This window comes from Sarcophilus harrisii, chromosome 1 (genome assembly GCF_902635505.1).
Source record: "Sarcophilus harrisii chromosome 1, mSarHar1.11, whole genome shotgun sequence".
Taxonomy (NCBI): Eukaryota; Metazoa; Chordata; class Mammalia; order Dasyuromorphia; family Dasyuridae; genus Sarcophilus; species Sarcophilus harrisii.
Window position 1 is genome coordinate 123,225,598 of NC_045426.1, and position 26,567 is coordinate 123,252,164.

General features: G+C 39.4%; 1 protein-coding gene across 2 annotated transcripts in view; it reads right to left on the reverse strand.

The window, feature by feature from the left end:
* Positions 1-1,706: 1,706 nt before the first annotated feature.
* The window catches only part of GSG1L (GSG1 like), a 361,289-nt gene continuing 336,428 nt past the window's right edge, over positions 1,707-26,567 (reverse strand). For both annotated transcript variants that reach the window (XM_031962802.1, XM_031962806.1), the window contains 3 exons: positions 23,426-23,496; positions 9,783-10,716; positions 1,707-6,400 (listed from right to left, as the gene is read on the reverse strand). In XM_031962802.1, the coding sequence (XP_031818662.1) occupies positions 10,694-10,716; positions 23,426-23,496 (94 nt within the window). In that variant the 3' untranslated portion in view covers positions 1,707-6,400; positions 9,783-10,693. The remainder of the gene's footprint in view (positions 6,401-9,782; positions 10,717-23,425; positions 23,497-26,567) is intronic.

Sequence of the window (26,567 nt, forward strand, 5' to 3'; positions counted from 1 at the left end):
TTTCTGCTTTGCTTCTACCTTCTCTTCTACCTAGAGACTTCTTACAGGTTAGGGAAAATGAGTGGGTGTAAGATACAGGCTTCTAATTATCTTTATTTTTATATTTGAAACAATAATTCCTATCTTTAAGTTTGCTAAGAGTTTTCACTGCTCATAATTACAGGAAGCCAGATAGGGGCTGAAAATATCAAACCAAATGGGAAAGTTGTAGCTACTTTATCGTAATAGATAAATTCCTGGGCTTTACCCAAACATAACTGGTCAAAACTAAAAGCCCTTGAATGGTTTATATCTTGATGGAAGATCTGGGTACCATAGCAACCTCTATCATTAATGACCTATACAACTTTGGACTTATTCTTCTGTGAAATACATAAACTATTACTTATCCTGCCTTTATCATCGGGGTAGAGGTGGATCATGAGTAAACTACTTAGAAAACAACATAATAATAAAACACATAATGTAAATATGTATTAATAGTATCAGTAATCTTGCTTTGAGTATATGCTGCTATAATTTTTATTGACTATTATTATTTTATTATTTATTAGAGCTGATGGGACCAAGACAGATCAAAGAACTGGGAATGGTTAGCCTGAAGAGTAGTATGATGGAGAGGAAGGAGTGAGGAAGATTTCTGTCCTCAAGTATGTGAAGAATCAGCTTGTGAAAGAATTCTCCTTGACTCTGGAGAGCACGTTGAAGTTATAGGAAGGCAATTGTTTGCTCAAAAATAAGAAAAAGAATTTAAGCTCTTCACTTATGGAACTAAATGCCCTAGGAAATAGTGAATTCATCATTATTAAGAGTTCTCCAAGTAGAAGGCTGGATGGCCATTCATGATTTTATGAGTGTACAGTAGAATGTATTCATGAATCAAGAGTTGGGTTAAATATACTCTTAGGTAGTCATAGTCAAAGATACCTAAATCTCCCCTTCCCTTTGAAAAGGAACCAGTAGAATGTCTCTTCTGTGGTGTGTCTCATCCTCACTTCTCTATGTGGATTCTAAAGGAGAGGAAAGGTAGTTATTAAATGGTAACCCATCAGATCCTGAGTGTTCAGGTGAAATTCATCACCACCACAGGATATTTTAGATTCCAGTCTCAATTCCAATGCCCCATCCTTTTGAGAGAGGATGGGACATTGGAGTTGAGACTGGAATCTAAAATTGATTTTTAGCTTTTTTTGAAGATAAAAGCTGGAGAGTGATTTTCACAGAATTATAACTTCTTTGAGAGAAGCTAGTCAAAATTTAGCCCCCACCCAAAAATGAAAATTGAGTTCCAGAGACTTTTCAAGGTTATATTTGTTAGTGGTAGAGTTGGGACTAGACTCTAAGGATGCTGATTTGGTATCCCACTCTTACCTTCCAACCCACACTGCCTAGGATTCTGATAGGCAGCCCTACTGCTTGGGTAGGAACATGGGAAATCTCATTAATTTATGCTCCACTTCACTCCCCCACCATACATATACTTCTGTTTAATGTTTCACTTAGTGCCTCACTGTGATGAAGAAAGAAAGAAAGAAAGAAAGAAAGAAAGAAAGAAAGAAAGAAAGAGAAAAAGAAAGGAAAGAAAGAAAGAAAGAAAGAAAGAAAGAAAGAAAGAAAGAAAGAAAGAAGGAAAGAAAGAAAGAAAGAAAGAAGGAAAAGAAAGAAAGAAAGGAAAGAAAGAAAGAAAGAAAGAAGGAAAGAAAGAAAGAAAGAAAGAAAGAAAGAAAGAAAGAAAGAAAGAAAGAAAGAAAGGGAAGCCCAGAGGTTAGCTTATTGGTACATTTTTTGGAATTCCTGAAGACTGCTTTTGACTGTTCAGGAGTAGAAGGAGACGTTGTGAGCCTCTATGGCCGTGCCATTAGTGCAGGCATGTTTTTAGTGACTCCTATGAATCTCTTCACTATAACCAGTGTTGCAAAGGTAGCAATTGGGTAAATTATGTGTTCAGGAACATGAGTTGCAAAGTATTAAGGAAAGTAGGAGAAAGAGAGAGTTTGTCATGGCTGCAAAGACACTCGAGCTGCTCCCCTTAAAGTGCTTTGAGGTGTGACAAAGCAGCATCGGTTGCTGATTGGCCATTGACCAACATGGACTGAAGGATTAACAGGTCCATCACAACTCTTTGGAGAGCATTTGAGTGATGCGTTTTGACATCTGCTGACGCCTTCTGAGACCATAGCCCCTTCCTAGCTGTGTGATCCCATATATCTTCCCTGATCCTCAGTTTCATCATCTGCAAAATGGGAGTATTGGTTGCTACATACTACCATAGTTAAGAAGATTTGTTAAACCTAAAGCATAATTGAATATGAGCTGTTGTTATTGTAGCTGCTATTTACAGGACTTTGTTCTACTCCTACAAGAATTCCTAAGAGCTTTTGCAATTATTCCACGGTGGAAACTTCAGAGAAAATCAGTAGATCCCTTCAAAGTTTCACTGAGTTTATATCTAAAGATATAAATGCCTTAGAGATCATCATGTCCAACTCTTTCATCTTCCAAGGAGGAACCTGAGGCTCAGAAAGGGAATATGACTTTCCAGATTCATGCCAATTAGTATTCATTCCTCCTCTTCTTCAGAATTCAAAACCAGGTGTACTGAATCCAAATTCCATGTTGTTTTTTTGTTTTGTTTTGCTTTGCTTCATTAGCTTTTCTTCTTATGGAAAAGGGACAGGGATCATCCTCACTGAACACAAATAAAAGAGGCTTTCCTCCTTGGGTTTATATAAACTTCATTTCAGACTCACAAGTTGAAGAATTGGGCTTATTAAGAGCCCACGATCTTTTACTTTTATTTTATAAATATTATATTTATTTTGTAAAGAATTCATACTAACAGATTTCTATAAACACTGAAGTGGAAAGGAAAGCATTTTGTAAAGGTTACTTACTCGTAGAGCTTAAATATAGTCACTATTCAAACCCTCTGGTAACATTACTTTCCTAACTACTTGTCTATCATTTTCTGAAACTTTTCAAGATCTTTGTGAGCAGGAAATGAGAGTGGGAATAGGAAATGTGGGTTCTGGTTAATTCTGTCATTGGGCTTTGGGCAAGTGATTTTCCCCCTCTGGTCTTAGTTCTCTCCTCTATAAAATGAATGAATTTGATTATCTCTAAGGTTCCTTTTAGTTCTGACATTTGATGTCAATAGCTCCCTCTTTGATTTGAAGGTGTATGACCATAAGAATAAAATGGATGTGAGTGACCTTGGAAGGAAGGATCAAAGGTTGACTGGCTGTCACAAAGAGGGTGAAGAAAATTTAGTGACTGCAAGCCTTGGAGCCATAGTATTGAAGAGATGGTGGCTTAACAGACAAGGAACTCAAGAGAGAAGGGACTTGGTGGGCAATGTCCATTGGTGTAGGGGCTTGGAACTGGGTGATAGGGTCCTAAACACAATCTAGAAATCTAGCCCTCTTCTTCACATCTCTTTTGAAATCATAGACCTAGTTCTATTTGGGATAATTTTCTAGGAGAGTCCCAATGGGTAATTCAATCCTTCAAAGATCTGGGATCTCAGCATTGTGGGTACTCCCTCCACTCACATAAATCTTGATCTTTCTCTCACTTCATACAGAGTCTTTCAGGGTTGCTGTGATTAAAAAGTGATTACACAAATAAATGAGAGCACAAAAATTAAATGAGAGCAAAAGGGTAATAAGCCTTCCTGATTTCAGCTAGGTTAACACTCAGATGACAGGAATGTAATAGTATGGATTTGGGAACATCCAAAAACCTCGTCTCAAGTTCTAATTCTGCTACTTTCTGGGTATGTGATGCTGGGTATGTGAACTTTTTTTTTTTTAAAGAATATGAATACTGTCAGGTCAAAAATGAACCCCAGGCTTCTAGCTTCATATAAAGACAACAGGAGGGAAGGGAAAGGTCAGTTTGGCCAAGGAGGAGAGTGATCTTCAGCTTCCCCAAAGTGGGGAAAGCTGCAGAAAATCACACTGCTTCCCAGGCTTGTCTTCTCTGGGGTTTCAAAGCAGCCCCAAGCCAATCTGGAAAGACTGTGGCTGCTCCTCAGCTGAAAGTAGCAACCAGGACCACTATTCATTTTGTGGATGATTTCTTTGAGTATTCTTTGCCACTCTCCTTTGAGAACTGAGGTCATCCTGAATTGGGGATTCCTGGCAAGAAAGAAGCCTGGAGGGGGAGAAAAGCCTGGAGAGCAGGAAATCAGCAGTGATTCCGTGTCTGAGAAGATTAGAGTCCCAACAATTTACTTTCCTTCTACTTTTTCTTCAAAGGCCTTTGGAGGAGAAAGGCAGGCCCCTCAAGGGAGCACAATCATAATGCAGCTTCATTAACTTTTTGATTGGTTCTGGGATTGGCTTCCAGCCCCCTGGGGACTGCCAAGAGCATCGGGGACCCTTCCTAAGCCCCAGAAGATTCCTTAGGTTTGCCACTGAGACGCCCCAGCCCCCTGTTAACAGATCATTCACTTGATGTATACAGAGGCCCACCTACTTTCTATTCTCCTAAAACGGAACCAAGAGAGTTCAGGTAATTATTGTTATTATTAAACCTTTAGAGTCAATCAGTCAATGAATTTTCCATGCTTCATATGGTGTGGAGGCAGCTCTGGGTTCTCAAAGGCAGTGCCAGCCGAGCCCGGTCTTAAGCTGGGAAAGCTCTGAGAAGCAGCTGGGGGATAGACTCATCGAGGAGCTTGTCTGAGGACATGCTCGGCTAAATTCAGAGCTCAACACCAGCTTGGCCTAAAGGTGATGAATTTTTCAGCCCCAATAAGTCTTAAAGCTTATCTACTAAGGCACAGAGGAGTTCTGATCTGCGTCAGTGGAGGGAGAAGCCCACAGCGACAAAATCTCAGGTCCTGGAAATCCATGCAAATAAGAATAAAACAATTTAAATGGAAGATAATAATAATAATAAACATAAACATTGTTAGAGGAGGTAAGAAGCCATATGGGGCCAACATTTATAATAAAAGATAGGACAGGGACTGCACCTGAAATTTCATCAATGTAGGAAACTAGATGAAAACTCTCTCTCCTAATGCAAATTGATTGCTCCTCTGCAATTTTCAGTCCTAGAGCACTGAGGGTTAAGTGACTTGTCCAGTACATATATGGAACTTATCCAACCCTGTCATTTTACAGATGAGAAACCTGAAGCACAGCAAAGTTACCCAATGTCACACAGGTAGTAAATATCAGGAGGAGGATTTGAACCCAAGTCCTCTGACATTTTTCATTGCACCAAGAGAACATAATAGAACAACAATACCACAGATTACTGATATACCATATTAAATACAATATATTTATATTATACTATACAACATTAGGTTTATTTAATACAATGCAGTTGAAATTGAAGTGAATAATGATAGTTTACTGTTGTTCTTTTCGATATTTTATTGCTATTATTTACTTCAACTTCAAATCTCTGGGACTCGGTTGATGTGGCCACTCTCTCCACTGGGCAGATTGCAAACTCCAGGTCCATCCTGGCTCTTCTGCAGATTTGCTGTGTGATTGTGGGCAAGTCATTTTTCTTTTCTGGGCCTCAGTTTCTTAACTGTAAAAGGGGGCTCAAAGTCACACAGATGGAGCTGGGTCTGCCCCAGATCCCCTGACTCTGAATCTGATACTCGTGTTACTACATATGGACCTCCTGGCATGGTCCCCACTGAATTCTGCCTTTTCAGTTGTTTGGGGGTGAGGGGGAGAGTGAGGGGGATAGAGATGACCAGTGTCCTCAGGGGCCTCTGAAGACAAGGTGGACAGTGTTTGGTGGTCTTGGAGAGAGGGAGGGCGGCCGGAGAGGTTCCCTACTGACTTTCCAATAATGCTTCCCAGGAGTAAAATCCCCATTGAAAATGATCATTCCCCAGGAATAAAATCCCCAGAAAGGGACGAGAGCTGGCGCCTATAAAACCAGTATCAAACATATACAAATGAAATGAATCTGATAAAGAACTCTATTTTTAGAAAAGAAAAAATGACAATCAGGTCCCTTGGTCCACAGGAAGAGCAGATGATGGGGGCTCTGTAGGGTCGCTTCCAGGTGTAGGAGTGTGTTTCCTCAGAGCCAGGCCCTGAGCCGGAGGAGTTTCTTGGGCTGTGGCAGTCCTTGGCTTACAGCTGGGGGTCCCTTCAGTGCTGGAAGCTGGTGTAGCAGGCCGACTGCCCCAGGTGGAGCCAGAGGAGGGAGGGATTCCCCGAAAAGCTGGGGCAAGGACTGTGGGTGCTTCCTGGATGCAGCGGTCCTCACTGCCTGGGCTTCGGCTCAGGATGTAGCACCTCTGATGGCAACAGGCAGAGGCTCGCGTCTCCCTGATTCAATACTTCTTAAAGACTCTCGCTTCTTTCCTTGGATCTCCTCCTCCCCTTCCTGGTCCGATTGATCCAAAAGGACCAGCATCCTATATTGAAAGACATCATGGTCAGTATTAGGTTTCTCTATACTCCAGATCCACAGTTCTGCTTCATTGTGCTCCTCTTTGCCCAAGGGACCAGGGAATAGGGATGGGAAGACACTCGAAGGGGAGCATCCTATTTCTCCAGACCTTGGGGGGAGCTGTCAGGGTGAGCAATCTGACCTGTCCCAGACGTTGCTCAGGCTCATCAACATTGGGGTGGTATCTGTGCTCAGGGGTCAGGATCCCGGAATAACACTCCTTTTACCCAGAGGGCTGAGATCAAACTAGGTTAAAGTGTAATCAAGAAGTAGTTAATGAAATAAATAAAACTACAATAAAATAGATAATGTTACATTTTAAAACTAGGTTAATATTTGGCCTAGGGGGATACTTGTTTATGGTTTAGTGGCTCCTGTTTCTATCTGAGTCTGACTCCACTGCTATAGTCCATCCTAGAACTCTGGTGCGTGTCAAGATAGGGGTGGCAGGGAGATACAGGGAACTAGATAAGGGAGGAATGGGGACAAAGGAGCTCAGGATGTGGACCATTAGCAAAAACGGAGTTGGGGTTTATGTCAAAATTCCCCACACTTTCATTCCTGGGTAAATTCTACCAAATATACTCGATTCATCCATTCATCTGTCCTTTTCTGAATGTCTGTTACTGAGTACCAACCTAAACCTAGAAGTGTGTATGTGTGTGTGTGTGTGTGTGTGTGTGTGTGTGTGTGTGTGTGTGTAAGCAAAGGAAGAGAAGTCACTTGGTAATTCCTATGGTACAGGGAGAGGAATAACTTCCTATTTAATGACCTTGTGCCTGCCCACAAAGTGAGAGACCAAAGAGTAATTTAGGTTAAGTTCTGAGTGATTCTTTGTACCACTTGGCAATGACTTTCCCTAGCAATGCTTTCCTGCCAGGACCTGCCCCACTCCATGTCAATGCTTCTGGGTTGGGGCTTGTACTGACCCAGTGCTCCAGACTATTCCCATGCTTTTACTTTTGTTTTCCTCCAACAAGGGAGCTCCTCTCCTCCTCCATCTAAACAGGCTGGGTTCTTCCTTCTTTCTCTCCCACATCCCATCTTCACTCATACTGTGCTTCTCATGTCCTCTGCAGGTCTCAGTTTCCCTATCTGAAAATGAGGGGATGGAATAGATGGTTCCTAAAGTCTCTTCAGGCTCCAGATCCTAGGAGGCAGCTAGGAGGTCAGAGCACTGCACTTGGGGTCAGTAAGACCTGAAGCTGAATGACCCCAAGTGGGACACTTAGTCTCAGTTTCCTCAGCTGTAAAGTGGTGATTGTAAAATATACTGTTAATGTGAGGCTCAAATGAGATATTTAAAAAGCAATTTTAGAGTGTTATATAAATGTTAGCTAGTCTATCTCAAATTCACCCGACCTTCAAGGCCTACCTCCTCCACTCCACCTCCTCAGGTCCACACTGACTGCTTCCTAATAACTCACTGTTCTTACCTTCTGTGCCTGTGAATCATGTGTGTCTTCCATTATTCTCTGACCTACTTAAGATGTCTTTGTCTCCCCAGCGAGAATGTCAGAACTTCTGGGGCAGAGACCCTGTGTCTAGTTTTAATTTGGTACCTTCTAGTCTTTGTTTAAGGCAGGCCCTAGCACAGTACAAGGCACATAGCTTGTGCTCAATAAAAATTTTTATTGGCTAATGGAATAAGGAATAAGGTCTTAGTCTCAGCAGCAGAAAATGTCTTACTCTATAATCATGGAATCCTAGAGTTGGAAAGAACCTTAGAAATCATTTAATCTTTTTCTTCTCTCCTTTCTTCCCTCCTTATTTCCCTCTCCTTTGTTCTTTCCTTCCTTCCTTTTCCCTTCCATCTTTCCTTCTCTGTCTCTTTCATATTTCCTTCCTTCCTTCTTTCCTCCATTCATCCTTCCTCCCTTTCCCCTTCCCTCCTTCTTTCCTTCCTTTCTCCTCCCCTCCCTTTCCTTTCTTCCTTTCTTCTTTCATCTCTCCTTTTTTCCCTCCTTCCTTTTTCTAATCCAGTCACCCATATAATGCAGGAGTTCCTGTTACATCTCAAAGAGGTGGTTAATCATCCATCCTCAGTTAGATCCTTCCTGTGATAAAGAGCTTGGTGTCAAGAACAATGAATTTAGGGTCTGAGGACATGGGTTCTACTCTTAGTTCCACTCGCTACCACCTGTGTAACTTTAGGCAAACCCATTCTTTTTTCTCCACCTATTTCTCTACCTGTAAAAGGAGGGACCCAGACTGGCTTAGTTCTAAGGTACTTTTTGGTTTTAAAACCCTAGCAGGGGTCCTCAAACTACGGTTGTGGGCCAGATGCAGCAGCTGAGGACATTTATTCCCCTCACCCAGGGCTAGGAAGTTTCTTTATTTAAAGGCCCACAAAACAAAGTTTTTGTTTTTACTATAGTCGGGCCCTCCAACAGTCTGAGGGACAGTGAACTGGCCCCCTATTTAAAAAGTTTGAGAACTCCTGCTCTATAGGCTATAGAGCCAAGATATTGGAGAGCTCTAGTAGTTAGGAAACTCCTCAACTTTGTGCTGAAACTAACTACTACTCTTGTGTCTAGTTCTGTCTGAGGGATATAGCCAGTCAGCAAACATTTATTGGGTGTCTTTTGCATGACAGGTACTCTGCTAAAGGGCTGGGATACAAAAAAGAGGCAAAAAACAGTCTCTGCCCTTGGGAGTTAACAATCTAATGGGGGAGGCAAGCAGACAAGCTATGTATAGGATCAATAGGAAATAACTAAAAGAGAGAAGACAATAGAATTAAGAGGGGATGGGAAACGCTTCCTGTAAAAGATGGCATTTTAGTAGGAACTTAAACAAACCAGAGAAGCAAGAAAGCAGTGACAAAGAGGTTGAGGAAGAGTCTTCCAGTCATGGGGGCAGCCAGGAAAAATGACCAGTGTCTCATTCATTGGAAACCTCTAAGTGGAGGCAAGATGGCCACTTCTTGGGAATATACTAGAGGGATTCCTGTCCAGGTATATGGGATGGCCTCTGAGAGTCCGTGGTTCTATAACTAGTTGCCAGTAAAGCTACTAACAATGAGAAATTAAATCTTTGCTAATTCCCAGTCTCTTCACGGCTCCCCAGTCCATTTTTCTCCCCTGGACTGCTTTGCTTCAGGTCGGGATAAATTATCCGTGAATAAAAGACTTTAATAATTCCAGTGGGCTCAAATCCAAGGCCCATCTCCCTTTAGCAACTTGGATTAAATTATTCAGTAATGACTGTTAGAGGGGCAGAAACATTCTACAGGGAGGCTCCCTCGGGGGAGATGAGTTGAGTCCTCCTGTTCTAGGAGCCTGAGTATGATCATTCCCAATCAATTATGGCATAAATTAGGTCAGGGCTTTCTCTTTCCCACCTACCTCTTGCACCCAGCAGCCTCTTCCCCACCTCCTCTGACTCGGTGTCAGCCAGCTGTGCTTAAGAAGGGGCCATTTCTCTGGGAACAGCCCCTGGAAAGACTTGTCTCTTTGGGCCTTGTGCTTTTGCATCACGAAATCACCGGGTGACTAGAATTCTGCGTTGGGGTGTGGCTCTAATGGAGAAAAGGCTTTAGGACCAGAAGGGACCTTAGACATGATCTCATCTAAACTCCTCATTTTGCAGATGAGGAAACCAAGATTCAGAGAAGAAAGGACTTGCCCAAACTGGCATTTGATCCCATGTATCTGGGCTCCATATTCAGTCGTCTCCATTAGCCCACCCTGAGTGACGGTCTCAGGGGCTGAGATCCAACTTGAGAAAACTGAGCTGGAGGCCGGGTCATGGATCCAAATGATGCTTGAGGTCACTGAATCCAGTGTCTCTCCGGACTTCATTGCGAGGTGGGCCAGGTTGTTTCCCCATTGAACCACGGGACCTCGGGAAAAAAAAGCCGGTATGGGCTACTCTATATCCAAAACAGGGCCTCTGGGTGGTTGGGCTGGTTGCCAGGTAAGGCCTCGGGTTGTCTGGGCTGGACCCTGGGCTCATCCTGTGATTGGCTGGGCCGGGCACAAGTTAAAAACTCAAGGAGATGGGACTGGATCTTCCACGGGATCCTGGATGGGCTGAGCTGGAGTGGCCAGATGCTGCTGTGCCTGGGCTTCTGCCATCTTGTAGTGGAGGGGGAGGACAAAAGGAAAGAAGTCTTCTCACGGCACTTAGCTCTGCTCTGCAGAGCTCTTTCAGCTGAGTTCTGGAGGGATGGTGTACAGGGGTTTCTGTCTGTTGGAAAAGACTGGGGTGGTTGCTGGGGCCATGGAGCCAAATTTTCTTAAAGATTTTGGGTCATCTAGAGGTGGGTGTTCTGCAGTCCTAATGAAAGACAGAAACAAATCAAATTAGCTCTTGATTTCCCATCTCCTTCCCAATATGCAGAGTCGAGTAGCAGGAAGAGTAATTATATACATCAGAACTACATTTTATTGTCTACTATATACTTTCTTATCCATCATATGTTTTGATAGCATACACACATCCTGGCCCCACCAAACAAACCTTATCAAGGAAGCAGGGCAAGGATTATTATCCCCATTCTACAGAAGAGGAAACTTAGCAAGACTTTGGTAAGCCTCCAGCTCCAGGACTCAATCACCCTTCCTTCCCTCAAATTCTATAGCATTGACTGTAATAATCAAAATTATGACAGTTCTTATTCATCCAGCAGTTGAAAGTTTGCAAAATACTTTCCTCACGACAATTAGGAAGGGAAAATATTATTATGTTCACTTTATAGATGAGGAAACTAAGAATCATGGAAGTGAAGTGGCGTGGCACTTAGATGGCACCTAGCATACATATGCTTGTATTATTTATCTCTTCTGCCCTCTGATGTCCCATTGTGGGACCGGGTAACCTGAGTCCTTCAAAGCTATACCAGTGCTAAGTGATCCCAGCAAGTGTCTTGGTTTTTTTTAATCAAGCTAGGGGAATGGGGAAAATAATAAGCATTTATATAGTGTCTCCAAGGGGCCAGGCACTGCATTAAGCACTTTACAGATATGATCTCAATGAATCCTTGCAAGCAGGAACCCTCTCAGGATACTTCTTTGCTCTATTGCCCAGAACAGGATCCTAAATATAGAAGGTGATCAATACAGGTTGATTAAGCATGATGGCAGGGAGCTGAGGCATACATGGGTTGAAACAATTAGGCAGCCTATCCACATGTGTCAAGATGTGTGACCTTGACACATACTGAGTACATATCTGAGTGGGGGGAGGCTATTTTCATTCAGACAGTTATTCAAACATTCTGGAAGCATCATTCGCTTTACACTGTATATATTAGATGTTAGAAGGACACAAAATTTAGATCAGACAGTCCTTGTCCTCAAGAAATTTATAATCTGATAGTAGAATAACTAAACCCCACAATCATACATGGTAGATATGTTAGAAAGTTGCCAGATAAAGTATTGTGTGATTTTCTGGAAGGTGGTCATGATTGATAGGATGATGAGAATGGAGGAAAATTCTAAAAACTTTATGGAGGATATAGAGCTTGTCTCAAGGCCTTGAAAGATATTATAGATCTTAACATCCTTATTCATAAAATCAGGATGATTTTGAGTAGAATAGTTAGCAAGAATAATACCAAAGGTTAAAGACCTTTAAAAGTGGAAATGTTGATCAAAAGCCAAGAAGAAGTGATATTAATTAACTAGACAGCACCACACATAAGTCTTAAGTACAACACATAGTAGATGAGCACTGACTGTCACTAGATACCTCACAATGCTTTGAGGCAAGATAGTGTTTAGATTTCTCTGCAAATTTTCCTACAGAGAAACCCAAGTACAGACTCACTTGGAGATAGTCAACTCCATAGGGCCAATCTTAACTCTACCTCTGCACCACTGGGGAGCTAAAACAGCTGTGGAGTTTTACTGATTTTAAAGGGAATAGAGAGTGTGGATCTGCTTCACAAGGGATGTGGGAAAAGAGGGTGAATATGTGCAAAGAAGGAATTCCAAAGGTTAGGGATGTAGGAACCTCTACAGAAAGTGTTCTGGTAGGATTCTTTCTTCTGGCAAGATTCTATATTTCACCATTAGCCATAATTATGCTGGGGCAGCTAGGTGGCTCAGTGGATTCTTTCAGGAAGAATCATACTCTTGAGTTCAAATCTGGCCTCAGACATTTACTAGATGTTAAAAAATCATCTAATTTTCTTTTGCTTCAGTTTTTGCATCTATAAAATGATTTAGAGAATGAAATGGCAAACTACCAGGATCTTTGCCAAGAAAACACCAAATGAAGTCATGAAGAATCAAACATGACTGAAACAATTCAACAAAATAATTGTACAGTCCCCATTTGTATTACCTGTGTGTGTGTGTGTGTGTGTGAGAGAGAGAGAGAGAGAGAGAGAGAGAGAGACTACAATCTGAGCTTATTGAAAACAGTAGTAATAACTCACATTTCAACAACATTTTTGAAGTTTATAAAGTACTTTCCTTACAATAGCCCTAGGATAGTAGAAAATGGAGGCATTATTGGTACATTTTACAGAAGAGGACATTGAATTTCAGAAAGGTGAAGCAGCTAGCCTGTAAGTCATGCTGTTAATAAAGTATCAGAAGAAACAACTCAATGCGCCACTGTGGGCAAATAACTTCCTCTCTGGTCCTATCTGCAAAATGAGAGCACCAGGATTCAATGATTTCTAAGGTCTCTTTCAGCCCAAACATTCTAAGGTCAGTAGTAACCTGGGGAGTCTTCAAGTACTTCTAAGGCCTTTTTACTTCTGACATTCTTTATCCTGAAGTTTCTTCTAACATTCTGTGTTCTTAGACTTCGGCCAGAATTCTTTGTTCTAAGACCCCTTGCAGCTCTTGAGTTCTATTTAAAATATGGAGAAATAAAGAAGAAACAATTTGCCTATAGGAGATGACAATATAATAACCATAGTCTAAAACAAATTGTACTGAAAACTCTGATGACTTATTCAGACATTGGCCAGGGAACTGATGTCCAGGACCAGGCATAAGAGAGCTCTAGATCTACTAATTTGCCTCTGCTCTCCAATTAGGGTTCTTTGGTTTTTAAAAGAACCCTATCCAATTATTTCAGAATTAGGTTCATAGATGTCTCATTTTACAGATGAGAATGAAACCTGGAAAATCCAAGATTTCCTATTCTAAATTCAGTGCTTTTTCAACTCTTCCACACCATCAATGTCCTGGAAAAATCATCACTAACTTCTATTCCTCACTTCTACCCTCAACACTTTGTGGTATTCTCATCAAAGAAGAATGCCACTATCTAAACTACCACCTCTCTTCAGACCTAGGTGTAGACCAACCAAGAGCCCCAGGAATAGCAGAGATACCCAGACCACTGGCCATGCTCACGGTCTGACCAATACAGCCATGTACTATGGGGCAATCCTTGTGAAGAGAAAAATTTGGGCAGCAAAGGCTCAACATCAAAATGAGTTTTCATCAGAGAAAATGTAAACATTATTATTTGACTTGTTACTGCACCCTAAGAACCATTGGCCTTTCTACCTGGCTTGCAGTTGAGACTTTCTGTATGCATGTTCTACCATCAGAATATGTGCACTTAATAAATACTTCTTTCTACCTCCTTTCTTTTCCCTTCTTTTAAGACTGAAATAAGGCTTCACATACCCGGAGGTTTGAAAGGCTGGTTAGGCAAGATTTAATCTTTTTTCTTTTTCAGGTAATTTGTTCTCTGAGTATGCTGTGTATATCCCTCCATCCCTGAAATTTCCATATTTCAGTACCTATGATCAGGCTGAATTCACTTAACCCACTGCACTGTCAATTGCTATTTTACTTCCAGGGGAAACGCCTGAGATATTGTCTTAATTCAACTGTCCTGTCCCTCTGCATTGGAAATTCTGGTGTTTTTGTGAAGGGTGAAGTTACCTATCCTTCAAAAGAGTTATCTGATACAGAAATGCAGTCTGTTTTCATTTTAATAAAGTAGACAACTCAGCTACAGTATATTGAATTTGATTTTGATCTAATAAAAACAGCAAGCTGGTCTGGACCCTTTGAAAAAGCCTTCCTTGAAATCACATAAACTATTTTCAGGGAGAAAGATACAGAGAACAGTCTGCACTGGATCCAAGAAACTCTGCTCATAAATGATGAACTGACATCCTCTCACTTAGGTTCACCCTGTTACACCTGGAAAAATCAAAGTCTCGTCTCTTGCATTTAACTTGACAGCTGCAATCATTTTCAAATTCTAGTTGCAGCTGATAGCAAAACCCAACTACCAGGACTGCCTGTCATGCCTGCTCTGGCATTTTCTAGATCAGAAGTAAAATGTAACCAGTTTGTATGCTACTTGGTAGCAACTTAAAAGCTCTAATTGAGAAAGGATGATATATTTGACATGAATTTCTAGGAAAACTGGAAAGCATAAGAAAATAGGTTTAGACCAGCATTTTGCACCAAATAGATAACCAAGTTCAATATAAAAGGCATATCATTAAAAAAATACAGAAGGATAAAAAGATATGTTTCATAATTACAGCTAGCAAACTTCTTAGTCAACTATGGGTTAGAGGAAATCATAAAAAATAAATAGATAATTTCAACTACATAAAATTAAAATTTTTTTGCATGAACAAAATCAATGCAGCTAGAATAAAAAGGGAAATTAACACAAAGAAAAAAATTTTTGCACTGAAATAGAGAAAAGCCTGATATTTAAAACATAAAGGAATTCAGCCAGTAGACATTTGTTAAGTGCCTACTATACATGTAAGGTAATATACTAGCAGCTGGAGATACAAAGACAAAAAATTAAATAGTTCCCACCCTCAAGGAACTTGCCAGGAAAAACACTAAGTACTCACAAAATATAGGTCTGTTTCTGTATTGAGTCCCATTTCACACATGATTGAGAATACTATGAGAAATCCACTTTGACATATTCCATAAGCAGTTGAGATATATAACTAAAGCTCAGGAGAGATACTGAAGTGGATATATAGATTTGGGAGTCTCTGCACAGAGATTATAGTTTAACCCAAGGGAATTGATAAAGTCACTAAATGAAAGAATTCAGTGGAATAAAAGAGGACCCAAGAAAGAGCTTGAGAAAGAAAAGTTAGGAAAAGCATCAATCAACCAAAAGGACTTATTTAAGTGACTTCTATAGTGCTAAACATTGTGCTAGGTGGAAAGTAGGGAAGTACAAAAAAACCCCAAAAAACAAAGAAGCAATACCTACTCTCAAATATTTTATATTCAAAATTGAAGACAACAAACACATAAACATACATATGTACATATGTGTAGACAGAATACACATGGAATGAATACAAAATAAATATATGGTAGGCAAAATACAAAGTAGTTTGGAAGGAAGAAATTAGTAATTTGAAAGATCAGAAAAGGCTTCATGCTTAAGATAATGTTTGTCCACTGGCTTGGAAAATGAGAGGGATTCAGTGAAATAGAGGTGAAGGAGGAGACATGAGGGACAACCATACAAAATAAGGAGATGGGAGATGAAGAGCTGTGTGTGAAACAAGAGAGGCCAATTTGTCTCCTATAAATGTGAAGGAAATAGATTAATAGGCATTAAAGAGAAAAAAAAGACCTAGAGAAAATCGACTGGAGACAAATTCTCAAAGGCTTTAAATCACCAAAAGATGAATATATATTTTATCTTAGAGGCATCGAGGTACCATTGGAGTTTATTGAGTCAGTAACACTGAAATTGTTAAAATGACAATTGTTAGATCTGTATTTAAGAAAAATCATTTTGGCAGCAATTTGGAAGCCACTGAAATATCTAGAGAAGGGAGAAGGGGAAAAAGCATTCACATAGCATCTGAACTAAGGTAGTAGCTATTTGAGGAGTAATAATGGGTTGGGAATAAGTTAAGGAGGTAGAAATGGCAAAATTTGGCAAGTCATTGGATATGTAGAATGAAAAATAATGAAGAATCAAAGATAACATCCTGGTTGTGAATGAATTTGAAAGACTAGAAGAATAGCATAGTCTTCAATATAAATAGGGAAGTTACAAAAATGGAGATTTTTGGGGGGAAAGAAGTTCTGTTTTGGACATGTTGAGGTCAGATATCTCTGAAACATCCAATTAAAATATCCAATAAAAGCAATGATGAGGTAGAACTAAAGCTTAGAGAAAAGATAAGATAAATAGATTTGGGAGTCATCTCTAGAGAGATGAAAATTAAACCTATGGAAGATGATGAGGTCACTGCAAGGATAGAGAGAGAAGAGAAGAAAGGCATCTTCTTTTCAGAGGATAGCTAAGCAAAATTGGGTATTCACTCAATCTTGGCTCTATGGATTCTGGTCATTAATAAATATTTTTTCAGTCCCAGGTAAATTCTAAATCAGTTAGCCTCTTGATTTTCTGGTACTTCATTTATTATATTATATAATTCCTTATCTAACCATGCTTGTCCTTCCCCTCAAAGGCAAACAGAAATATAAATAGATTAATAAGACATTATAGCAGAATATAATAGAATAATATCCAATTATGATAACTTCACAACTGAAATAATTCAACATGACATACATGCTACCCCTCAAATTAAAAGAAAGATACCCTGATTTATAACCTATATGACCCTTTGGCTCAGGAATCAGGATATTGGCTTATGTTAGGGACAGTTGCAAAAGGTAATAACTCTTTGGCTCATTTTGTCTCAACCAAGATTGCTTCTCTCTGAATATAGCTCATATTTAAAACTAAAGAGATGTAGGCAAAAAGGTCCTGAGTTCTAATATAAACATTTCAGGTTATAATGCATGTTGGTAAAAGTTACTCTTTATTTCATCCCACAGAAAATGTGGGAAATGCATGAAAGACTTATAATAGTCCCAAAACAGTTATTAGAATTCCCTTTTAATGAATTTCACCCTCTCCTGAATCCTATAAGTTATCCAATACCACTCCGTTCCGTGCTTAAATTCCCATTAGAAGGAAGATGAATTTAGGTTTGATAGAGCGGCATCTCCCCTTGACATTTTTGTCAGTTTCATTTTCTTTGCAGAAACCCATATAGGTATCAACCTTTCTGGTACTACCCTCAGGGATTTGGATTCCTTGAGAAAGAGACTATTCAAAATTGTTGGAGAGACAGCCCCCTTCTCATTAGACCTTCATTATTGGAAAAACTCATGATAATAGCAGAAGTTCAGGGTTTTTGCTCCCTAATTTTATAACTTAGTCTCTTGTTGCTTCCCAACTTCAGAGGTCATGTCTACAGTCGTCTTCTCCTCATAAGGTTAGCAGTGTCCAAGAATTCCCTTCTCTTCCCAGAAGGCTGCATTCTAGAATTCTCAGACACACACTTCTAAAATTGGAATACCAAATTTTCCATAATCCAAGAGATTCCCTCTCTTCTAAATGGATAAGAGAGATAAATTTGTGTGTATACCAGGCTTCTCTCCTTCTTTCTAAACATCTAACTTCATTCTTACCTCTTTCATTCTCTATATGTGTTCAACTATCAGGTTTTATGTAAATGACCTTTTAAAAATAGATCCAGTACAAAGAAGCTTAGAACCCAACAGTCATCCCAATTATTCATAATAGCCCTAGGCAATCAATTCTTTCTTCATCATTGAGTCTCAACCACTCATCTTCAGTGGAATGGAATAAATATTGATGATAAGTCTCAGGCATTCTTAAGTTGCACTATTGAGAAAGGGAAATCACAGTAAGGATGACAGGTTTGGGGCAGAATAATAAGACAATAAAGACTTCTAGTGATGTCCTCTTAACAGTCTCTGGAAAGGTTTGGGTTCAGTGGAATGGGTTTACAAGTTTTGTAGACATGTTCCAAACAAGGGCTCAGCACTTTGGAAGATCCTCAGATTGATGGATGAGCTTCTATTCTACCTTTCAATCCCAATGATGGAAGAGGGAGGTTAGTTTATTGATTAAGAATACTTGGAAAATCTGAGTGACTTCTTGATATAAAACTATAATAAAGCCAACCCAGACATGTTGAAAACATTTTCTTGGGAAAATAAACTTGCAGTTAAGTTGTGCCTTTCTGGAGGCTACCTGACTTTAGCTGACAGTATGTGATTGCATCAATATGTAGGTGGGGGTTAAAGGTGGGTGCCATTACAAGGTATTAGGAGCAAATTGGCTGATTTCAGATTTTAAAAAATGGCAGTCCTGTCCTTGTGAGTTTGCCTGGGCTGGGAGATAGAGACAGGAATGTACGTTGCTAGTGCCAAGGAATAGCTCGCTTTTATATTTGTAGCTCCAGCACCTAAAATCGTATGTAGCACATAAGAGGCATTCAATGAATACATGTTGAATTAAATTGAAAAGAAAGTGATAAACTGCAATAATAAATTAGCATCCATGACATTTGTGAGGTCCACATGTTGCATTTTATTCATGTCAACCACATAAACATAGCTACTGATAGACTGCAGATATCAGAGCTGGAAGGGATTTTAGTGCATGGAACAGAGAGTCAGATCTGGAAGAAATCTTGAAGACCCATACATTCAACTCCCACTTTTTCCAAAAGAAGAAGCTGGAGATACAGAAATTCCCCAAATATCACACAGGAAATCAGTTCAAATTAGAATGTTCTCTTAAGTAAAGGCCAAAAATAAAATATAAAACTGATTTTTTAAAAAAAATTTAATTTGTAATTATTTCCAAGAGACTCAGATCTCTTTTTCTTTGTTATAACTCAAAGCTATCTTATTTTAGTCAAAGAGAAACTATTTTACCAGTCCTTATACAATAATGACAGGAAATTTTGGAGAGTTTCCCACATTTTAGGGCCAACTCCAGGCTTATTTCTCTAGGAAGGGGGGGGCTCTTTCATGACCTTTCCAATTCTTTCTTCAGCACTTTTGAAAAGTTTGTACAGCTTCAGAATCATAGGACCAAAGGATCTAGGAATGTGCAGACTGAAGAAGAAAAGACTTACAGGGGGCAGAATAGTTGCCAGCAAGTGTTTAAAGGGCCTTCCTGTGAACAAAAATTGGACTTGTTCTCTTTAGTCCCAGTGGGCAGAACCATGAGTGATGAATGGAAGTTATAGAGAAGTGGATTTAGAATTGATTTGTAGAAAATCTTCCTAACAAATAGAACTATGCAAACGTGGGGTATATTGCTTGAGGAGGCATGGGGGTCCCCTCACTTCAGGCTTTTGAGCAAAGGCCATACAATCGTTTGTTAGAAATGTTGTAAAGGGGATTTTTGTTTGAGTACAAATGAACGATAAGTGGTCTCTGAAGTTCCATCCAACTCTGAAATTCTGTGACCTGAATCTGAGTCATCAGAATGCCAATCCAGCGCTGTTGCCACTATACATTGTTCATGTTAGGCCTTGGGGTTATTCCTTAGTTATTTCCTACATGTATGAGAAGAACAGCTTTAAGAAGTACACATCTTTTACTTCTATGGCACCCACAATCTGTTAGGTACTTTCTTGATGGCTGTTGAAATTTTTCAAGAATCCTAGAGCTGGATAAGGTCTTAGAGATATTCTGATTCAACCTCATTTGAGCTCTAGGTCATTCAGTTCTAATCAATAAACTTCTTTTAAGCAATGACCACATACAAAGATCTGCACTTAATGCTGGAATGCTAAAATGAAAAATGATGCAATCTCTATCCTTAAGAAACTCACAGTATAACCTCCCAATTAGGGAAGAGAATGGTAATAATATACCTGCAGTTAAGTATAATATAAGGCAGGGCTCCTTAAACTTTTCCCACTCCTAGGCCTTTTTTACTCAAGAAATTTTTATGTGATCCCAGATATACAGGTATATAAAATTGGTGTAGAAACCAAACATTAATTGATGATGAATCATAATTTTGCAGCCCCACATTCAGTTATACGATCCCATATGGGATCATAACCCACAGTTTAAGAAGATTTGTTATAAAGTAAAGGGCAATGTGGACATGAGAAAAACTCAAAGTGTTCTAAGAAAAAGCAAGGAGAGAAAAATCACTTTTCCTCTTTTATTTGGGAGCATTCTAAATAAAGTGGCGGCTGAATTGAGTTTTGAAGGAAAGAGGAGGGCTTTGATAAGATGGAGATAAGAAAGTAGTAGCACAGAGGTGGGGAAAGAGCATATTGGGTTTAGAGAACTACAACTGATTAGAACACAGAATGTGTGATGAAGACCAAGAGAAATAAGGCTGGAAAAGTAGATGGTGGCCAGATTGTAGAGAGGATTTAGTACCAGCTGATGAAATTTATATATTATCCTAGAAGCCACCAAAGGTTTTTAAGCAGGGGAATGATGTGGGGAGACTTTGGGTAATTGTGTGAAAGAGTGTTTAGAAAGAATAGAAGCTGTTGGAATAGGGCATCTAGGAGCTAATGAGTATTTCTACTAGAATTCACTAGTTGTCAATGTGAATGAAGAGAAGGGGATAGACAGAAGAGAAACTGTGCAAGTAAAATTGATAGTACTTGGCACCTGGTTGAATTCTAGGGATGTGGGAGAAGGAAGAATTAAAGATGATCCCGCAATCTTGATTTCAAGGTTTTGAACCTGGAAGTTGAAGGAAATTGAGAAACTAAAGAAGTAAAGCAATCATGGAACCTGTGCCTGACATAGCAAGGCATATTTTAGTAGTCAGAAAAAGCTAATAATGAGATTAGAGGGGGTGGAAGAAGAGAGAAAGAATGAAATGTATAGGAAATGTGTATCAGCCTGAGCTTTGCCTTTAACTGCATTTAATCTGATACTAATATATTATTTCCGGTCTCTGGGACTCAGAGTGGATTAGATTTTAGCCCTAATAATTCAATGTCCCTTCTATCTCTAAATATCCAACATATTAGATTTGATATCTTAACATTCTATGTTCTAATGTTTCTTCTGCACCTGAATGTCAACCTGTATTTGGACAGAAATCCTAATAGGAAATAACTTGATGATGTTCTATGTTCTAAAGTTTCTTGTAGTTCTAACATTCTGCTCTTTATGCTCTAAGACCCTAAGTTCTAACAGTGTATATTGTTTGATAGAGAACAAGATATTCAAATAGTGACATCTAGTTTTAGGTCTTCTGGAGCCTTTGCCAGGAATGAAGTCTACACTTCCTGAGCCTTGACCAGCACTTAATCCAAAGATCCTGAGGAAACAGCCCCCTAAAAGGCCTTGTCAAACTATTTTCATAACAAGAATCAAACACCATGGATGAAGTATGAGCTACCTCATGAATTCAATTACATATAGACACATACATATGAATATACTCTTGGGCTCCAGTATTTAGTGATATATATGTGTATTCTATATAATATATACACATGCACAAACATAACATATATACATATATATCACACATACATATATAGATATACATATATGTATACAAATAGTTCTCTTTTACATAAGAGGACCATTTGTCAGACCTCTACATAAATTGATAATGCAAATTTGCCCACAGAAGTGGGCACCTGTGTGCATGAGGGAAAGATATAGGGCAGAAAGGATGCAGAAACAAACAAGAGAGGATGGGTAATACTTGGGAGCTGGGGACAAATTTGGTACACTAACAGCGAAAAGACAGACAACAGACATGCAAGACAGATAAGGCAGATGGGCAAAACAGGGCAAAGATCTCCTCTCTCAGAAGTCTCAAAGCAAGTCCCCAATCTAGCAGCAGCAGTGCTGGCTCAGTTCTGCTTTCATTTGTAGGTTTTTTTATTTTTGTTTTTTGACTGGAGGGGTGGGGTAGGAAGCCTGTCTAGCTGAGAGACAGAAGCAGGGTACAGTACTGTACAGTAAAGCTAACATAGATGTATTTTTGGAATGTTGATTTCTTTCCATAAAGCTGAATTTGCATAATGCAAATTTACATAAAACAAGATCTGTCTGTATATATGTGAATTATGGCACTGCATTATATTATATATATTACATATATCCAAGGGCATATAAACACAATACACATGAGTATAAATGTGTGTGTATATTTTCCCTCTTGAATCTCTGCCAAAGAAGGCTCAATGACATCTCAGCTAAGAAATCAGGTTAGAAGGTAGTTAATTCTATCCATGGGGGAGTATAGCCCTTGGCCTGACTCATTAGCCATTCATTAAGAAAACACCATGCTAAACTCGGTCTGCTATTGTTCCACACAGTTGGACTCAGTTCCCTATTTTATTTACTGGGACTTGTTCTGAAACATTCACTGCATAGCTTGGAGGTGGAGGGGGTAGGGAAGGGCATTTCTGCTGCAACTGTGTAATAACAGAGCTTTGCCACAGCTAATCAGTTGGATCACATCTGGAGAGAGCTGTAAAAAGACCTAGGCAATGACTCTAGACTTTGGGAGCTAGAAGGGCCATCAGACATTATTGAGTCCAATCTATATTTGAGCAAGAATCCTCTAGAGCATTGCTCACAGATGGCCTCCTGACCTCCACTTGAATACCTCTGGTGATGAAGAGATCCCTACCTCATAAAACAGCCCAGGGCTCTTTAAGACAATTCTAATTGTTAGGAAGTTTTTCCTTACATTAAATCCTAATTTGCTGCTCTGTACCCATTCCCTTCATTTCTATGTCTATCCTCTGAGGTGTGGGAATATCAGTCTAATCTTTCTTCCATATCCTGTAAAATACCTGAAGTCAGTATTCATATCCCCTCTTAGCTGTCTCTTTTTCAGGATAAACAGCCTCAATTCTTCGACTAGTCTTAATTTGACATGGCTTGCAGTCCCCTCACCACCCTGATCCTCCTTTTTTGAACATGCTTCAACTGATCAATATTTTTTTGGGGGGAGTGTGGTAGTGGTGGTGGTAAGGAAGCAATCAGAGAGCTAGTAAGTGTCTGAGGCTGGATTTGAACTTTGGTTCTCCTGATTCCAGGCCTAGAATCCCTGATGCCCCCTCAATAGTCTTCTTTAAATGTGATCAGCAGAACTAAACAGATGGTGTCTCATTGGAGGGAAGCACCATGGAGCACAGTGGGACCAGCATCTCCCTCACACCAGGCACCCATAGAACATCCTCAACCCACCTGGACATCCCAAAGGCAAGATCACTTACGATTTGGGTATCGGCTGTGGTGGCAGTCCAGTCGGAAGTCTTCATCCTCAGTCCCATCCCCCTTCTCATTCCTGAAAAAAAGAATGTACCTGGCATGAATGGATAAGTTCTTCTATTTGTCGTTTAGACATGTGCCATGTCACAACCTGGCCCCCATTTCTCTCTTCAGCTTTATTACATGTCAGAATTCTATCATATTGGATCATAGCTCTCTGAACTTGAGGGGTCACCTAATAGTAATCAGAAACCTCTCCTTTAATCTGCTAAGTGCAGATAATACTTGTACCATTTACTACCCCAAAGGACTGTGGGCAAAGTGTGGTGAAGATGTGTGTACATGACATATTATATGCACATATACATACATACATACACACACATATATATACACACACATACATACATATATATATACATACATATGTAGTATATATATATATGTAGTATATATATATAGTATGTAGTATATATATATATATATTATATAGTATATATATGTAGTATATATATATAGTATACCTAGAGACAGCTAGGTGGCTCAGTGGATAGAGTGCTGGGCCTGGAATCAACTGAAGATCTGACTTCAGTTGTGACTTCAGACATTAGCTGTATGACCCTGGGTAAGTTCATTTAACCCCTAAAATGGATTAGGGTAAATAAAGCAATGGATGCCTTAATCCGTTGGAGAAGGAAATGGCAAACTGCTCCAGTATCTTTACAAGAAAACCTACTGTCTGTGAGGTCATGAAGAATTGGGCACGGATAAACAACCCATAACTAGGTAGCCTTATTATCTCAAAACTTAAGAGTTCGGCTGCAAGTGTGCCCCGAATGCCTCTAAATTCCAGGGAAGCTCCTGCTCTATTTGAGAGAGGTATTACAAATATTTTTGTGTATATATATGGAGAGAGAGAGAGAGAGAGAGAGAGAGAGAGAGAGAGAGAGAGAGCTATCTTAGTTGTTCTCTCACCATTCCGAAATGGCAGATAGCAGTTTTGTCTCCTGAGCAGTTCAGTGCTCAGATTTTCCTGAAAACACTATAAATGTCTACTGTTTCTGGTCTCCCATTGGAGATGTCTTGGGCCATGATCAATATCTGCTCTCTTAAAACTTTGCAATCATCAGATCTGTAATATATGATAGACTTGATCTGGGCCCTGAATTTAGCTCAGAATAAGAGAGATAGAGGGGCTAATGGCAAAAAAGCAAAGGCTCTTGGAACACCAAAAGAAGGAAGAGAAAAAGTTGGAAGAAGAGAAGTTGTATGTTAGAAGGTAGTGTTGAATTAAGACTTATGGTGCCCAACTAACACTTCCTGGGTGTGTACACTGAGAGTAGATATTCTCCAGGGAAATCCTACTTATCACTGCCACCAGACTAAATGCCTCAGTGGTCATAGCTTGGCTTAGAGAATAGGAAGAAAAGAATTGCAAATGAGAGGGTTGGACTAGATGTTCCTCTGGAGCTCCTTCAGTTTCTAAATTCATGCTCTTATGATCACTCTCATACACAAAGAGTTGCCAAGTTTTTTTTCCTTCTTTTTCCATAAAAATCTCTCTTTTTGCCACCACCGTAGTGCAGGCCTTCATTGGTTCTCATTTGGACTTTTAAAAAAATCTCTGTAATTTGTTTCACTGCTTTGTGTTTCTTCCCATCTCCAATACATCCTCCACATGACTGCCAAAATAATGGTCCTAAAGTACTTTCCTCTTCTCAAAATTCTGTTGCTTCTGTACTAAACTACAAATCCTTCTTTCTTGTTGTTTCATTGATTCAATCATGTTCTACTCTTCATAATCCTATTTGAAGTTTTCTTGACAAAGATACTAGAAGGGTTTACCATTTCCTTCTCCAGCTCATTTTACAGATGAGGAAATTGAGGCAAACAACTGGGAAAGGTGACTTTCCCAGAGTCACACACCTAGTAAGTATCTGGGGATAGATTTGGACTTAGGAAGATGAATCTCCCTGACTTCAGATCTAGCACTCTCTTCACTGCCTCACCTAAACTGTCTCTATGCACATTTGTCCTATCTTTACTCCCAGCTCTAAATGAACCATATTATATTTACTTCTCACTCTTCTCTCTTTTCTGCATCCCACAATCCAGTCAAATTGGTTTACTTGCTATTGTCTACACACAATACATGCCATCTTCTCTTTGAATAGGTCTTACCAAATCCCTGTAATGAATGTTCTGCCTCCTCACCTCTGCCTATTAGAGTCTCTATCTCCCGGGGCTCAGTCCTACATGAAGCTCTCTCTAATTCATGCCTCCGTTGTTGAATGGTTCCTCTTTTGAAATTATTTGGTGTTTAACTTTGTATATATTTTGTATTTATCTGTGAATATATTGTTTCTCCCTGGGAAATTATAAGCACCTTGAGAACAGATACTTCTTATTTTTGTCTTTGAATTTCCCTTAATCAACACTTATTAAGTCCTTTTGGAATTGAATAAACAATAGAGATATATATTGCTATTTTCCCCTTTAAAGAAGAGACAATGTTTGTACTAAGCTTATTATGTCTCTCTTAAGCCTTCAACATTGTTATAAGTTGCAGCAACATTGTACATGGTATAGTAACATATATGTGACATTTCTGACTATACTTTTGGCTGCTAATCAGCTAGTATTCATGAGTTTCTACTCCATTTACTTTTGCTCTCCTCTTACCACATCTAGGTACCATACTTTAGGAAGGACAGTGACAAATGGTAGTATTCATAGAAGGGTAAAAAGTTTGGGGAGAAGATTCAAAATCATAATATGTACTTAATCATTTGAAGGAAATAATTGAGAATAAGCCAAGATATAAGATGACAGGAAAAGATAATGATAAATGTTGGAGGGAATGTGATAAAACTGGAACACTAATACACTGCTAGTGAAATTGTCAAATAATTAAACCATTCTGGAGATCACTTTGGAACTATGCCTAAAGGGCTTTAATACTATGCATTTCTTTTGATTCAGCAGTCTTACTACTGGGTCTGTATCCCAAAAAGATAATAAAAAAAGAGAAAATATGTGCAATAATATTTGTAGCAGCTTTTTTGTGCAGTAGAAAGGAACTAGAAATTGAGTGGATGCCCGTCAATAGGGAATAGTTGAATAAGTTATAGTATATGAAGGTAAAAG